This window comes from Lynx canadensis, chromosome C2 (assembly GCF_007474595.2).
Source record: "Lynx canadensis isolate LIC74 chromosome C2, mLynCan4.pri.v2, whole genome shotgun sequence".
Lineage (NCBI taxonomy): Eukaryota > Metazoa > Chordata > Mammalia > Carnivora > Felidae > Lynx > Lynx canadensis.
The window spans coordinates 100,064,729-100,079,273 of NC_044311.2; the positions used below are offsets into that span (position 1 = coordinate 100,064,729).

At 38.8% G+C, this 14,545-nt stretch overlaps 1 protein-coding gene across 3 annotated transcripts in view; it reads left to right on the plus strand.

Annotated features, from left to right (window-relative positions):
* The window catches only part of BTLA (B and T lymphocyte associated), a 39,951-nt gene extending 26,477 nt beyond the window's left edge, over positions 1–13,474 (plus strand). For 2 of the 3 annotated variants that reach the window (XM_030329071.1, XM_030329073.1), the window contains 4 exons: positions 5,823–5,858; positions 7,044–7,202; positions 8,673–8,719; positions 12,382–13,474. In XM_030329071.1, coding sequence (XP_030184931.1) covers positions 5,823–5,858; positions 7,044–7,202; positions 8,673–8,719; positions 12,382–12,657 — 518 coding nt within the window. In that variant the 3' untranslated portion in view covers positions 12,658–13,474. The remainder of the gene's footprint in view (positions 1–5,822; positions 5,859–7,043; positions 7,203–8,672; positions 8,720–12,381) is intronic. The other variant, XM_030329072.1, reaches the window with a different exon arrangement.
* The last annotated feature ends 1,071 nt before the right edge of the window (positions 13,475–14,545 follow it).

A 14,545-nucleotide genomic window follows, 5' to 3' on the forward strand; every position in this document is an offset into this window, starting at 1 on the left:
TTGTATGATCAACTAAAAAAGTCAGTGGTATTTCTATACGTTACCAATGAACAATCTGAGAAGGAAATTAAAAACAAAAACAATTCTATTTATAATAGCATCAAAAAGAATAAAATATTTACAAATTAATCTAACCTCGGAGACTCAACACTTGTACACTGAACAAAATATGGCTAAAAGACTTAAAATTGTTAATGTGGCAATATTTCCCAAAGTGATCTATGGACTCAATACAATTCCCATCAAAATCCCAACAAACGTTTTTTTTTCTTTTTTTGCATAGATGAAAAAGCTGATCCTAAAATTCACATAAAGTTGCAACAAATACAAAATAGCTGAAAAAAATCTTGAAAAAGAAGAGCAAAGTTAGAGGACTCACACTCCTTTATTTTAAAATGTACTACAAAACTACAATAATCAAAACAGTGTGGTGCTGACATAGTATAGATATAAAGATCAATAGAATAGAATTGAGAGTCCGTAATAAATCCACACATCTTTGGTCAATTGACTTTTTTTGTTTTTGATAATTTATCATCAAGTTAGCTAACACAGAGTGTATACAGTGTACTCTTGGCTTCGGGAGTAGATTCCTGTGATTCATCACTTATATAAAACACCCAGTGCTCATCCCAAGAGCCCTCCTCAATGCCCATCACCCATTTTCCCTGCCCCCCACCCCTTTCTACCCTCAGTTTGTTCTCTGTATTTAAAAGTCTCTTATGGTTTGCCTTCCTCTCTGTTTGTAACTATATATTTTTGTTTCTTTCCCTTCCCATATGGTCTTCTGTTAAGTTTCTCAACTTCCACATATGAATGAAACCATGATATCTGTCTTTCTCTGACTGACTTATTTTACTTAGCATAATACCCTCCAGTTCCATCCAAGTTGTTGCAAATGGCAAGATTTCATTCTTTTTAATTGCCAAGTAGTATTCCTTTGTGTATATAAAACACATCTTCTTTATCCATTCATCAGTCAATGGACACTTAGGCTCTTTCCATAATTTGGCTATTGTTGAAAGTGCTGCTATAAACATTGGGGTATATGTGCCCCTATGAATCAGCACTCCTGCATCCTTTGGATAAACTCCTAGTAGTGCCATTTCTGGGTCATAGGGTAATCAATCTTTAATTTTTTGAGGAACCTCCACACTGTTTTCCAGAGTGGCTGCACCAGTTTGCATTCCCCAACAGTGCAAGAGGGTTACCCTTTCTCCACATCTTCACCAACATCTGTTGTTCCCTGAGTTTTTAATTTTAGCCACTCTGACCAATCTGAGGTGGTATCTCATTGTAGTTTTGATTTGTATTTCCCTGATTATGAATGATAGTGAGCATCTTTTCATGGGTCTCTTAGCCATTTGGATGTCTTCTTTTGGCCAATTGACTTTTAACAAGACTTCCAAACCCATTCAATGGAAAAATGATAGTTTCTTCAGTAAATAGTGCTGAAGCAATTGGATATACATACACAGAAAAATGAATTTGGACCTCTACCTCATACAACATGTAAAAATAAGTAAAAATGGATCAGATATTTAATATAAGAACTAAAACAATAGAATCTATGTTTGTATAAAATTTTAATACTATTTTTCCTTAGAGGAAAACACAGGAGTAGATCTTCATGATCTTGGATTTGTCAATATTATTTTGCTACAGCATCAAAAGCATATATACATAAATACATGAATAAATAAATTATACTTCATAAAAATTAAAAACTTTTGTACATCAAAGGACGCTATAAAGAGAATGAAAAGACAACATATAGAATGTGAGAAAATATTTGCAAATCATATATCTGATAAGGGACTAGTACCCAGAATATATAAAGAAGTCTTACAACTCAACAACAGATAAGCAACTCAATTAAAATGGGCAAAAGACTGAATAGACATTCCTTCAAAGAAAATATATAAATGGCCAATAAGCACATGAAGAAATGCTCGATGTCATTAGTTATTAGAGGAATGCAAATCAAAATCACAATGAGACACCACTCACACACACTAAGATTACTAGATTTTTTTTTAATGGAAAATAACAAGTGATAGCAAAGATGTGGACAAATTGAACTCCTTGTACTGTGCTGGTGGGAATGTAAAATGTTGCAGTTGCTTTGGAAAAGGTCTGGCAACCTTTCTTCAAAAGGTTAAACAGTGTCCACAAGACCCAGCAATATCCAAGTGAAATGAAAGTATATGTCCACATTAAAACTTGTACATGAATGCTTATAGCCATACTATTCACAAAAGTCAAAAAGTCGAAACAATCCAAATGTTTGTCAAACTGATAAAGGAAATGTGTTATATTCATACAGTGGAATATTATTCAGGCAAAAGAGGAATGAAGTACTGTTATGTTACAAAACTGTTGAACTTCAAAAACATTGTGCTAAGTAAAAGAAGCCAGATATAAAAGATTACATATTATAATCTTGATTCTGTTTGCATGAAATATGAAGAACAGAAAAATCTGTGGAGATAGAAAGTGACTAATGGCTGCCAGAGGCTGGCAGAAAGGGTTAATGGGAGTAACTACTTAAATGTATATGGAATTTCCTTTGGGGATGATGAAAATGTTCTGAAAGTAGATAGTGCACAACACTAGAGAGTTGTACAACATTACACTAAGTTGTATGCTTTAAAATATTAAAATAATAATATTTATGTTAAATTGACCATGAAGATTACTGCAAAGAGAAATTTCAAAGAGTTCTGGTGCAATAGTAATGTCTGATATCTAGATGCAGACGTATGCAGTCACTTCCTCTATGGACACCATTCATTTGAATGCATACACTTGTGTTTGTAAAAATTAATTTATTACTATATATGCACACTTTGGAGCATCTTTTAACTCCCTTAAAGTAACCCAATGAAGGAATCCACTTAAATTCCTTAAAAATCTTTTAAGTTATTTTAAGACCTCTGAAAGCAGCCTGGTAAAGGAATGCACAACAATCTAGCGCTGGTTACAACCTCTATCATCAAGCACAGAAGTGTAGAAGGGATTTAAGGCAGAGTTGGAGACCCTGCTTTTGCAAATTTGTTATCAAACTCAATGCTAATTGCCTGTGACTATCCGTGCATTGGCTTATAAACCTCTTTGGAATGGAAGCTGTGTCTTAAACATTTTTGCTTCTCTACAAATAGATGGCACAGTGTGTAGCACATAGTAGGTGTTCAATAAATATTTCTTTATAATTCTTAAATGAATTAAATAACATCATCTATGCAAAGTGAAACAATTGCCTTTAACAACCTGGAGAAGCTTATACTATAGATTATGGAATGAATCCTTTCTGGAGAAAATTGCACATTCACATAATGAGGTAAAATATTGAATTTTTTAAGAAGTAGTACTTTTTTAACTGGCAAAATAAAATGATAAAAATAAGCAAAACTTGCAAAACATTACTTCCAGGATATTAATGATGCTATGAAATAGTAATTCAGTGCTATTAGATTATTTATATAATGTATATTAATATAATGTATAATAAAATTAAATGCAGTGGCATTGAGTCCACTCTCCTTGGAAGAGGGACTGTCTTGTGTAATTCTGTCTTCTTTTGTGGGAATTAACCCCCTTCTGTGCAAGAGGGAGGAATTCAGCCAAGGTCAGAGGCAACCCAAAAATGACTTATGGCATGACAGTGTCCCAGGGGTATTACTGTGTCTCCTCTGTCCCATTTTGGGGTCATGCCACAGCCACTACAGATGGTTGCACAGTTTGTAAAGTGCATGAAGGTTCCTGTTCTAGGAAAAAGTCGGAGCTGAAATTAGGATCAACAATCTGTCTCCCTTGGGGAGGAAGGGGCCAAAGGGAAGAGAGGCAGTTTCTCTCTTGAACCCTGTGCCTGTGGGGCGGGGGGGGGGGGGGGGGGGGGGGGGGGGGGGGGGGATGTGCTTATTAGGATCACACTGGGGATGAGCAAGAAAGATGGAGATGTGAGAAGGAAAAGCTACCTAGAAGACAGGAAGGGCTTTTTAAATTTCCCTTTGGAGATTCCTATTCTAATCTGTACTCTCCTGACTTTCTTATCACTTTTGAATCAGTGCTCCTGCCCTAAGGGGAGGTCCCCAGGACTTTGCTTTGGCCGTCTACTCTTGTCTGGCAGCAACCTTCACTCTGGAATTGCTTCCTTCCTGTAGCTTCATGAGCATCTCAAACTTTCATTATCTTCCTTCCAAATCTTCCAATCAGCCTTATGGACTCTTTGTCTTTAGTGTTTCCTGTTTTAGTCCATTTCAGCCAAACATCTTCCTAATACACTTCACTTGCCTAATAAATGTCTTCCATAATGCCGCTCCTTTCCTGAGTCCCCGCAGAGCATCTGCGGTGCTTCCCATGTTGGGCTCCCATTTAACCAACATTCAAGGCCTTCCACAGTCCACCCACACCTACCTTCCTTGATTGCTTCTGGACTCCACCATGAGCCTCTACTCCAGCCCCACAGCCTTACCTGCCATCGCATGTCTTCACCCTATGCTGCTCTCTCCACTTATAGGGCAACCACTCATCTGCCTCCACTTACCACAATTCTGGCCATCCTGTCAAGCCCAGCCCATTTCCCACATTCTTAAGGAAGCTTTCCATGTTCGCCCTAGGGGAAGTGATTTCTCTTTTCTAGCAAATTTTATGCCATTTAAGGTCTGTGCCTCTCATTTATCAGACATTTCCTTGCACTGTAGTAATGTATGGAAAATGTTCTTTATCCCATGAAGAATTATAATGTCTGGAAAGCAGGAACTGTGTCATATTTTTCTGGGTCATCCTTGCTTCCTTCACAAAAGTCAAATGAATTATTTCAGAATTGGCTTTGAAATGGGTGTGAATTTGCCTTTTATGAAGTGATGAAAGCAAACATAATAGGGAAAGAGTTCAAGAAAAATTCCTTTTCCTTCTGTATGTGGGAGTACTCAGTGAGCTGAGTACCGAAGGAGAAAAATATACTATAAAATTATATTTAAAAACAATGCTTTGCATAAAAATGATGTGGAGGTGTGACACAAAAAATATTTCTCCCCTTCAAATATCTTTCTTTGGCGCTATTGGGAATTTTCCTGTTTTGCATCTGACTCTCTTTCTTTGTCCAAGTTAAGAATTGGTCCATGTAAGAACAGGGCTGTCGCAGAGTCAGGGCTTGGACGCTGCTGGGAAAGCAGTATTCTCCCAGAATGAGGAAAAGTGCTTTGCAAAGCAAAGCCCCAGAAGAAAAGGTGACAGAGCTGGGGAACAATCCCTGGAATGCACATGGGCCTGTACATCCTCCCCAACCTCCCTTGGTCAGTCCGTGATTAGGAACTTCACAAAGTCAAGTGGTCATTCTCTTAGCAGAAAAGTGAGAGTGGTATGAGTAGGCAGGAAGTGAAAGGCACAATCTCTGTTTCAGAGTGAGTAGTCAGCATGGCTTCCAAAGCATCCTTTCCTTGTGGCCCTCCACAAGGCCCTCCACTTGGAGCACCTGCTGAATGAGCATCCTGTTTTTCCAAGTGCCGGAAGGTGTCACACAGGCTGTATTCTGTCCTTATACTTAAGTAATAGGGAAAAGGGAATCAACGCAGACAGATGACGTTTGTGTTGTATTTAGGGTAATTTTTCAAGCCTCAAAATAAATCTAGGGACTTAACTTTGTGTCCGTGATCTTTGAGGTGGTGATTTGCACATCATGCAAACTCCTTTGAGCTGGGTTACTGGGTTCGGTTAGTGTGCAAATGCAGGAGTCCTCTCAGACTAACTCTGACTCTAGACACACATAAGTATTGTTTTTGCAACCAGTTTCAATTCTTTATCTTGCTTTTCTATTTCAGAACAGACTCAAAATAATTCAGAATACCCTCTAATAAGTAAGTATCAAACTAGTCAAATAAAAATAAGGAAATAAGATTGTTTCATGGTTGAAGAAAGGATAAAAGTTGGATTTTCCTAATGGAGTGAATTTTTTTTTTGTATTAGGTTTTCTATGTGGGAACCCTTGTCCCTATTTCTATTCATACCCTCCCCCCAGACAGCTGTGTCTGTTGTTGGTAATGACTTGGCTGCTGTCCTAACCTAAGCAGCAGCTGCAGCATGGATAATGAAGACTTTGTTACCACTCTGTTGTTATCTAAGCACTATTTGCCCAGCTTCAGTAGCTCCTGACCACCTTTACCTTGAACCAAGCATATGAGGAAGAAGGTAGATAACTATGTTAATATATTTAGAAATAAAAATTTGCTGCATAAAATACTTAACATATATACAAAATTAATGCTGTGTGATGCATTCTGATTTTTTTCTATCCTGTTGTGATTCTTATTTTTAATGTTTTTTTGTGGTCTATTAAATTGTTTCACGATCAGTCGATTAGTTGCAACCTATCATGGACAAACAGAACATTAACGCATGTTAACATTGATCATAGCAATGAGTATAAGCTGTATGCCCAGCAGAGCATATTTGGAGATAACAAGGCTGTCTGTAGATAACAAAATTATATAGTATATGGAGATACCAAAGAGTTACGAGACAACAAAAAGACCTTTGTGTTAAAGAAACTGGAATTTAGTATCAAAAACATGTTGGCTTGGGTCCCAACTACAACTCACTAGCTATCTGACCTCGGGTAAGAGTCTTGGAACAATAACCCTTTTATCAAGGCATGGAACTAGATAAAAATAACAGTTTCTTTACTTTTCTTTAGTGGTGAATATGAGAGTTAAGTAAGACAATGTCAATGTCAAGTAAGTAAGTCAAGTAAGATAAAGCTTGGTGAAGTGCTTTCTGAGAGCTGTTATGGGTATTCTTTTAGAGGGGATCAATCCTAGCAGAATTACAAATTCTTACAAAAGATGAATTTTAACCCAGAGCCACCCACATATGCTCATCAATAAAGCAAGAGGTGGGTGAGAATACTGAGGCCAGGGGTTCTGTGGGAATGCATCCCGGAAGGGAAATAGAGGCATCAGCTGGAAATCTCCTTCATTCAAGTTCTGATGATGCAGGAGGTATTACCGATCCTATTATATCTGAAATTTCCTAACTGTCTTTAGCATTGACTCACATTTCAGATACAACTGGTGCCTCAGGACCACCCTCTCAGGAAGTGACGGCGGACAAACGATGGATGCTTTATAGTTTGCTTCCTTTGGGGGCATTGCCTCTGCTCATTACCTGTTTGTGCCTGTTCTTCTGCCTTAGAAGGCACCAAGGTGGGTTCTACCTTCCATCTGCTGCTTATATGCTACACATCTGGGGGTCAGTTACTAGGGCTGATTGATTTTTAGTTGGTTCTTGTTTTCTTTCCCATATTCTGCAAGGAGCCATGGATAATGATTTCCTCAGGGACAACATCCTTCCACCAAAAAGACAAATGGATTAATTCAGGTCCCCTCCAGTCATAGAGAGGCATGTTCTCCACAGCACAGTGCCCCAGGCCTGTGCTAAAGAGGGCATGTGGCTGGGACTGACCCATTCCACTTGTGTCTGTCTTAAGTTTATGTGACAAGCAGCTCTTCTAAACTTTAAGGGTAGTGAAAGGGAGGTTGACATAATCTCTCAGGCCAACAAGTCTGCTTTGAGTTAGTTTGTCTCATCCTCTTTTTCAGAGCCACACCACATCATACCACTCATACACGCCCTTGCCTAAATGAAGACTGTATTTCCCAGAAGGAAATTCCTATGTCTGTACTTTCTTTTGCCACCGCAAACACAGGCCTGAACTGAACTCTCACCCAAAAGTAATGCATTTGAAAAAATGTGGGTTTGGCTAGGACAAGAGAGGTGTGAAATCTTGGTAACAATTCCCTTCTGCTTGTGTAAGAATTCCTTTGGTGTCGGGAGCAAACACTTAAACATAGTAAGAAAGAGATGTGTAGAGAATTCTGATGCAGCTCTGTTCCAAAACATCCCTGTTCTCTCTCTCTTTACTTTTCCCGCTCTGCCATCTCCTCCCATCCCAGCTCCCACATGGGCAGCCTCAGGGTAGCTACAGAAACAGAGCTACACAGAGCAACCCTTTTCTCTGCCACAAGAGAAAGCTTTGTCTGGGCAAAAGTACTTTCGGTGTTTTGTGGTAAGGACTTCCGGAGCCCAGAACATTCTCAGAATACTGAAGGAATCCTCTGTAACCCCCACTTCACATGTGCAACTCCAAGTCTCTTTCGATAGTCCCTCCCTAGCTTTCACCATCTTTCTTGAGGCTGCTTTAGAAAACTTTAGAAAAAGAGGCAGGAATAAATGCTTTGATCTACTATATCTGAAGTGAACTGGGCCATAGGAGATCCTGGCCTTTGTGGGTGAGGGGACAGCAGTGTGTCTGGCATCAGGTATAGAATGTCCCCAGAACAGGATTTCCAGCCTGTTTAAAGTGATACAGTACATCCTGCCCCTTCCTCTTGGATATGCCATAGGACTCTCCGGAGTCAGAAGGGAAGAGCCAGCGAATGCACACAAACCGAAGTGTATGTGCCTTGTTGGTTCCAGCAAATAAACACGTCAAAACAAATAGCAACGCTGCCACTGGCCTGGGAGGCATCCCACCTCTGCCCCAGAATTTCAACCTAGCAATCTGATTCCAAAACACATATTCTTACCACAACCTTAACTTACAGGGAATTGGGAAAGAATTTGGTGTCGTTCTTTACTCTTCTTGGTTTCTTATTTGTCTTTTTGAATTCCAGCAGAAAAAAAGGAGCCTTCTGACACAGCAGGAAGGGAAATTAACCTGGTATGTTCCATGCATCTGTTAAAACAAATGCAATCTATGTTATACCATCTGAATCTTGATATAATATTTTAAATTTAATAAGTCTATGTAACATTTACCCTGTCCCAGGAACTGTTCTAAATGCTATATATAGACTTACTTCTAAAAATGTGTTTATTTTTTTAATGTTTATTAATTGGAGAGAGAGAGAGAGAGAGCAGAGGAGGGGCAGAGAGAGAGGGAGACACAGAATCCGAAGCAGGCTGCAGGCTCTGAGCTGTCAGCACAGAGCCCGACACGGGGCTCGAACTCAACAAACTGTGAGATCATGACTTGAGCCGAAGTCGGACACTTAACCGACTGAGCCACCCAGGATGTGTTTATTTTACATTAATCTCCACCTGCAGCAAAGATTCTTCAGAATTCACAAGTCTCACAATAAGTGGCCTTTTGGAAGGGCATTAGTGGCAGGGTAGACCTGAAGCAGAAAAGTCAGAGAGTAGCTTGTACAGCCTTGGCTTGCTATTGGCCTGTTATGTGACTTCAGGCTATTTAAATATTCTCACAAAAACACCTTAAAGTCTTTTGGTAGAGAATTGAGAGTTAATGAAAGAATGAACCATAAATAATCTCGTAAATGACATGTGATATCTTCACAGACTCCCAGCAGCTAAAGAAACATGACCCTAAGTCTAGTTATTATGCAAAAACTCTCATAATGGGTGTGGGCTCATCAAGGAAGAGACCTCTCAGACAAAGCCAAGGGCATTTTGGAAGCAGTGTCGTTTCCCTACAAGTTCTTGGAATCTAAACATAGGCTTTTTATTTGGGGCTCAATGTTGTGTAAATATTGGAACTCAAAAAAAATGGAAGATGAGGCAATACATTTCTGAAAAAATTTTAGTGAGGGTCTTCAGTTAAAAACAAATAATCGTAAATGAGGTACTGCAAAGGAACGTGTCTGTGTGTGTGTGTGTGTAGTGTGTGTGTGTGTGTGTGCGTGTGTGTGTGTGTGTGCGTGCATGTTTCACTGTGGAAGGGTAGAGATAAAGTTGTAGTAACCTTCTCAAAAGTTCCAGAAATACCAAAGGCAGATACAGCCAATAATTTTATGTATAATATTAAATGACACTCAGCATTCCTCACCAGGTTGCCCAATTTTAAATCAAACCAAATACATTCAACTTTGTAAACTCGTATTAAGTTTTTAGTAAGCAGCAGTAGGCATCATTGTGTTGTGTGCTGAAGTTTTGTTTTTTCAAGTAGGAAAATTTTCTTAAATGTTGTTTTCTTTCTTCCTATAGTGAACAACAATGAACTACATTCTGTTACAATCAGGACTGAGATCTATGAAACTATCTAAAACAATAATCTAAATAGTTTCTTGTTTAGATAAAGCCCAGCTTGGTTAAAATGTAGTCATATGTCTTCCTGTGTAGGCTGAACAAATTATTTATGATCTGAAGTTGAATTGAATGGGCTTCTCTATGTGTGCAATTATTTAGGAATTTTGTTTTAAGATGCCTGTGTCTTTTGCAGGAACTCACAGCTTTGGCCCATTTGAGTTGGCCAACATTTCAGAAAATATAGTGATGCCATATTAGATCTTTGAGATTAAAGATTTCTTAGGAAGGGACTTGTATTGAAATCAGTGGAATAGAAATCCAACGGAGGGAAAGGAACTGGTAAAATTATGGCAGGTACATATAAAAGCCGAAATTCTCATCTTATTCCACAATGGTCCCTGGAGTATATAAAAATAGTTAAAATACTGAAAACCCGGAACTGTGTATTTTTTTAAAGTGCTTTGTAAACTGTAAAATGGCATTACAAATATAGAGTAGGATAGTGGCTTTGGCGTTTGTCATCTCTATCCACAGATAGAGCCTTATGGCCTCCACCCACTTTCCTGAGGTCCTACAGGATAGGCTCAGCCACAGGACACCGTGTTTTCTTTTACATCATTCATTCTAACCAAGTTTTCCACAGAAACCAGCCATCTTTTGGGAAGGGAGCCAGGTAACTGAGTTGACAGACTTTTATACAATTGTAAAAGTACAACAGGGATCTTGTTGCTATATTGAGGACTTATGGCTATTTATTAGGTCACATGACAGTTTTCTTCTTCAAAGCTTCTTTGGAGAAATTACCCAGGTTCCTTCGAATGGGGGTTGGGACACTTTTCAGCTGAGCTAAGAGACTGAGGGGGGTAAAGCTATTCCTGCCTCATTCAATCATCCTGCCTTGGAGCTATTTCCTGGGCAGCCACCTCATTGAAAGGTAGCGGTGTACTCAGCATCTAATGCTTAGTTTCTTGGGATAGGGCCAGACGTGCACGTGTGGTAGAATTCTGCCAGGAAAGGGTAGGATATGGGTTACTTCACATACAAAATAAGGACGATAAAGGACCAGACAGGCATGTAGACTGTCAAAGACTGTGGATCTGATACCTTCACGGAGTTAGACCAAACTACATGTATGTAAATTGACTGGCAAAATTGTGATTAAAAATTGAATTAACAACTCTTAGAGTTAAAATAATATCTTCATTTTTACCTGGTAATGTCCTTGAATAGTTAGGAGTGGGTAACAAATAACTGAAAAGAGTGAGAAGCATCAGGACACATTTTATTTTAGTTTTTGTAAGTTCACCTCTTTTCCCCTTTTTTTTCTTAATTTTTAAAAATATTTATTTATTTTTGAGAGAGAGAAAGCACGAGTAGGGGTGGGGCAGAGAGACGGGGAACAGAGGATCCGAAGCAGGCTCTATGCTGACAGCAGAAAGCCTGATGCGGGGCTCGAACTCACAAACAGTGAGATCATGAGCCCAAGTTGGATGCTTAACCGATTGAGCCACCCAGGTGTCCCTCTCTTTTTTTTTTTTTTAAGTTCACCTCTTTCTCAGAAGCTGTAAGATATTTGAATTATTTGGAAGTATAATAATTTTCTTGTGATAATCCAAATATTGTAAAATTTTTCCTGTAGTTAGGCCCTCCTTTTCCAAAATTGAAAGCAATTTCTAATTCCAGGTTTTAAATCATAATAATGTATCTTGGATAACTCATCATATTTATTCTTTCTGACCCCTTAGAGGGCATCTGTTCTATTTTATTTTTAATCATTTACTTCTAAGCTGTGTTAATGCTATCCATTATCTTATAAGCTGTCTGAAGTTTCTTGTGGTATATTTATGCTTTTCTTATTAATTTGGGCTGAGAGATTGAAAAGTATTCTGTTGGGGCACTTGGGTGGCTCATTTGGTTAAACATGTAGCTCTTGATTTTGGCTCAGGTCATGATCTCATGGTTCGTGGGATGGAGCACCATTTTGGGCTCTGTGCTGACAGTGCTAAGCCTGCTTGGGGTTCTCGCTCCCTCTCTCTACCCGTCCCCAGCTCATGCTCTCTCTCTAAATAAATAAATAAAACTTAAAGAAAAGTGTTCTGTGACCTCAAAAGTGAACAATAACAAAGCACAAAATAAGTACTTGGGAGGAACATAGTGTTCCTAAGACTTTCATCTTTTAACAAATAAGAATATGTTAAAAATGTGGATGTCAGCAGCAAATGTGAGGAAGAATAAATTATTTCTGGTGATGTGTTGACTCCATTTAGCATATACTAATAGTTTGCTAATTGTATGCACTACCACATGGTAGTTAAAACAATCTTTTTTCTCTTATAGGTTGATATTCCCCAGCCCTTTCGGAGTGAGGAAACTGAAGTGGGAACCGGGCAAAATCCCCAAACACTGCTATCAGAAACTAGTACTTATGATAATGACCCCTGGTTCAGGGTCCAGGAAGAGTCTGAAGTTTATTCTAACCCATGTCTGGAGGAAAACAAGCAGGGCATTGTTTACGCTTCTTTGAACCATTCTGTCATTGGAATAAACCCAAGACAATCAAGGAATGTGAAAGAAACACCTACAGAATATGCGGCCATATGTGTGAGGAGTTAAATTCGATCTTGATCTCCAACTGGTGATCACTGAAAGATATGCATGTCAACACCATTACCAAGCCCAACAAAAGGTTAAATAACATTCCTTGACCTGAGAAGCTTCACTTTAAGGAGGTTCATGTTGGTGCTCGGGTCTTAAGGGTTCATAGGACAAATGACTAAAATTTCTCCCCCCAAATTCTGAGGGAACTTTTTATATGACCCCCTTGAACAACAACACAAAAACCTTTCCCTCCAAGACTAAGTGATATTATGAGTAGCAGAGTGGCAGAATATTTAAACGTAGCTACATTTTACCCAATTTACAAAGCTAATATATTTTTTGGAGGATAAGAGACACATGTAAGTAAGAGAGGTTTGTGTTATCTGGATCAGTTCACTACACTCTCTTGACAAAGAAAGGATGTCCCAATTTGACTAACCATCAACACAGTCATGATAATATGTTTATTTCTGGTCATTCTTCCATGATGAGAAATATCCCTCTGTCCCTCTAATACTGTTTTTTTTTTTAATGTAAAGAAGTAACTTTAGACTTGATATAAGAAAAGAATGGAAAGCATAAATGGTTCAGTAAAGATGTTGGCTACACCGACTACCATGGAGCAGATGCTCCCCATACCTGACACGCAAATGGTTTTACATTGTTGAGCAAATATAGGTAGTAATGGAGCAATTAATGTGTGGTGCATTTATAAACAAAGTTGTGACTCAGTGGTTAGGTCACATGGACTAATGTATATGAATGTGATATAATGCTGCTGAATTAATATACTCGTGGTTGTTTAAATAAACATAAAAATAAGCATCATCGAGCAAATGCAGATTAATGACTTAAACTGCTTCATAGTTGATCTGATAGCAAATTAAAAGAACTATTAATGGAATGGAGAGGGGTGCCTGGGTGGCTCAGTCAGTTGAGCGCCCAACTGCAGCTCAGGTCATGATCTTGCGGTTCATGAGTTCGGGCCCCACGTCAGGCTCTGTGCTAACAAACAGCTCAGAGCCTGGAGCCTCCTTCGGATTCTGTGTGTGTGTCTCTCTCCCCGTCCCCTGCTCATGCTCTGCCTCTCTCTGTCTCTCAAAAATAAATAAATGTTAAAAAAAAAATGGAATGGAGAAAAGTCTTGAATATTTAGTTGGCCAGCCCAGGTCACCATACTTTCACTAACCACATCTGTATCTTGCTGTTCTTCTTACTCCTTTCTAGGGAAGTCAGGGCAAATCATCCAGAGTGAAGTGGTATAGCTTCATAACAATTCATTAAAAATTTTGTAGTTGCAGCCACTTGAGTAGAGCAAAAAGAGATGGGTTCAAACTTTCTGAATTTCCAGAGTACTTGAGTCTAATTATGTCAAAAATAGCCTACAACTTCATTCAACAGCATGAGTCTATTAGGCTTCTCAGGTGCTGCTACTGAAGAATGCAGTAGACCTCTTACAAAGTGGACAGCAAAGGTTGGGATCCATTTGCACAAATATGTGAGCTGCTGCACAAATGAATGCGGGATGTGTGTGTGTGTGTGTGTGTGTGTGTGTGTGTATAAGGGAGGATAGATGACTTACAGAAGTGGTAAAAAAGACAAACTGACAAAACTGACATTCCATTTCAGTTTCCTAAAAAGTTTAAAATACTACAGCAAATGGATCATTAAAGAAAATGTATGAAAGTAATGTATGAAGTTGTGGGGACAGGAGTATGACATCCCATACAATTTTTTATGCCATGAAGATAAAACTGGGACTTTGTGGTGGAGCTTTCCTCATGTAACACTGGCATTAAGATTTTGCCCATTAGATTGAGATTGTGAGTCACTGTTATCTAGCCAGTATGATATGGCTATACCCGAAATTTTGAGCAATCAGTTCCAGGTAGGCTTTTTCAGC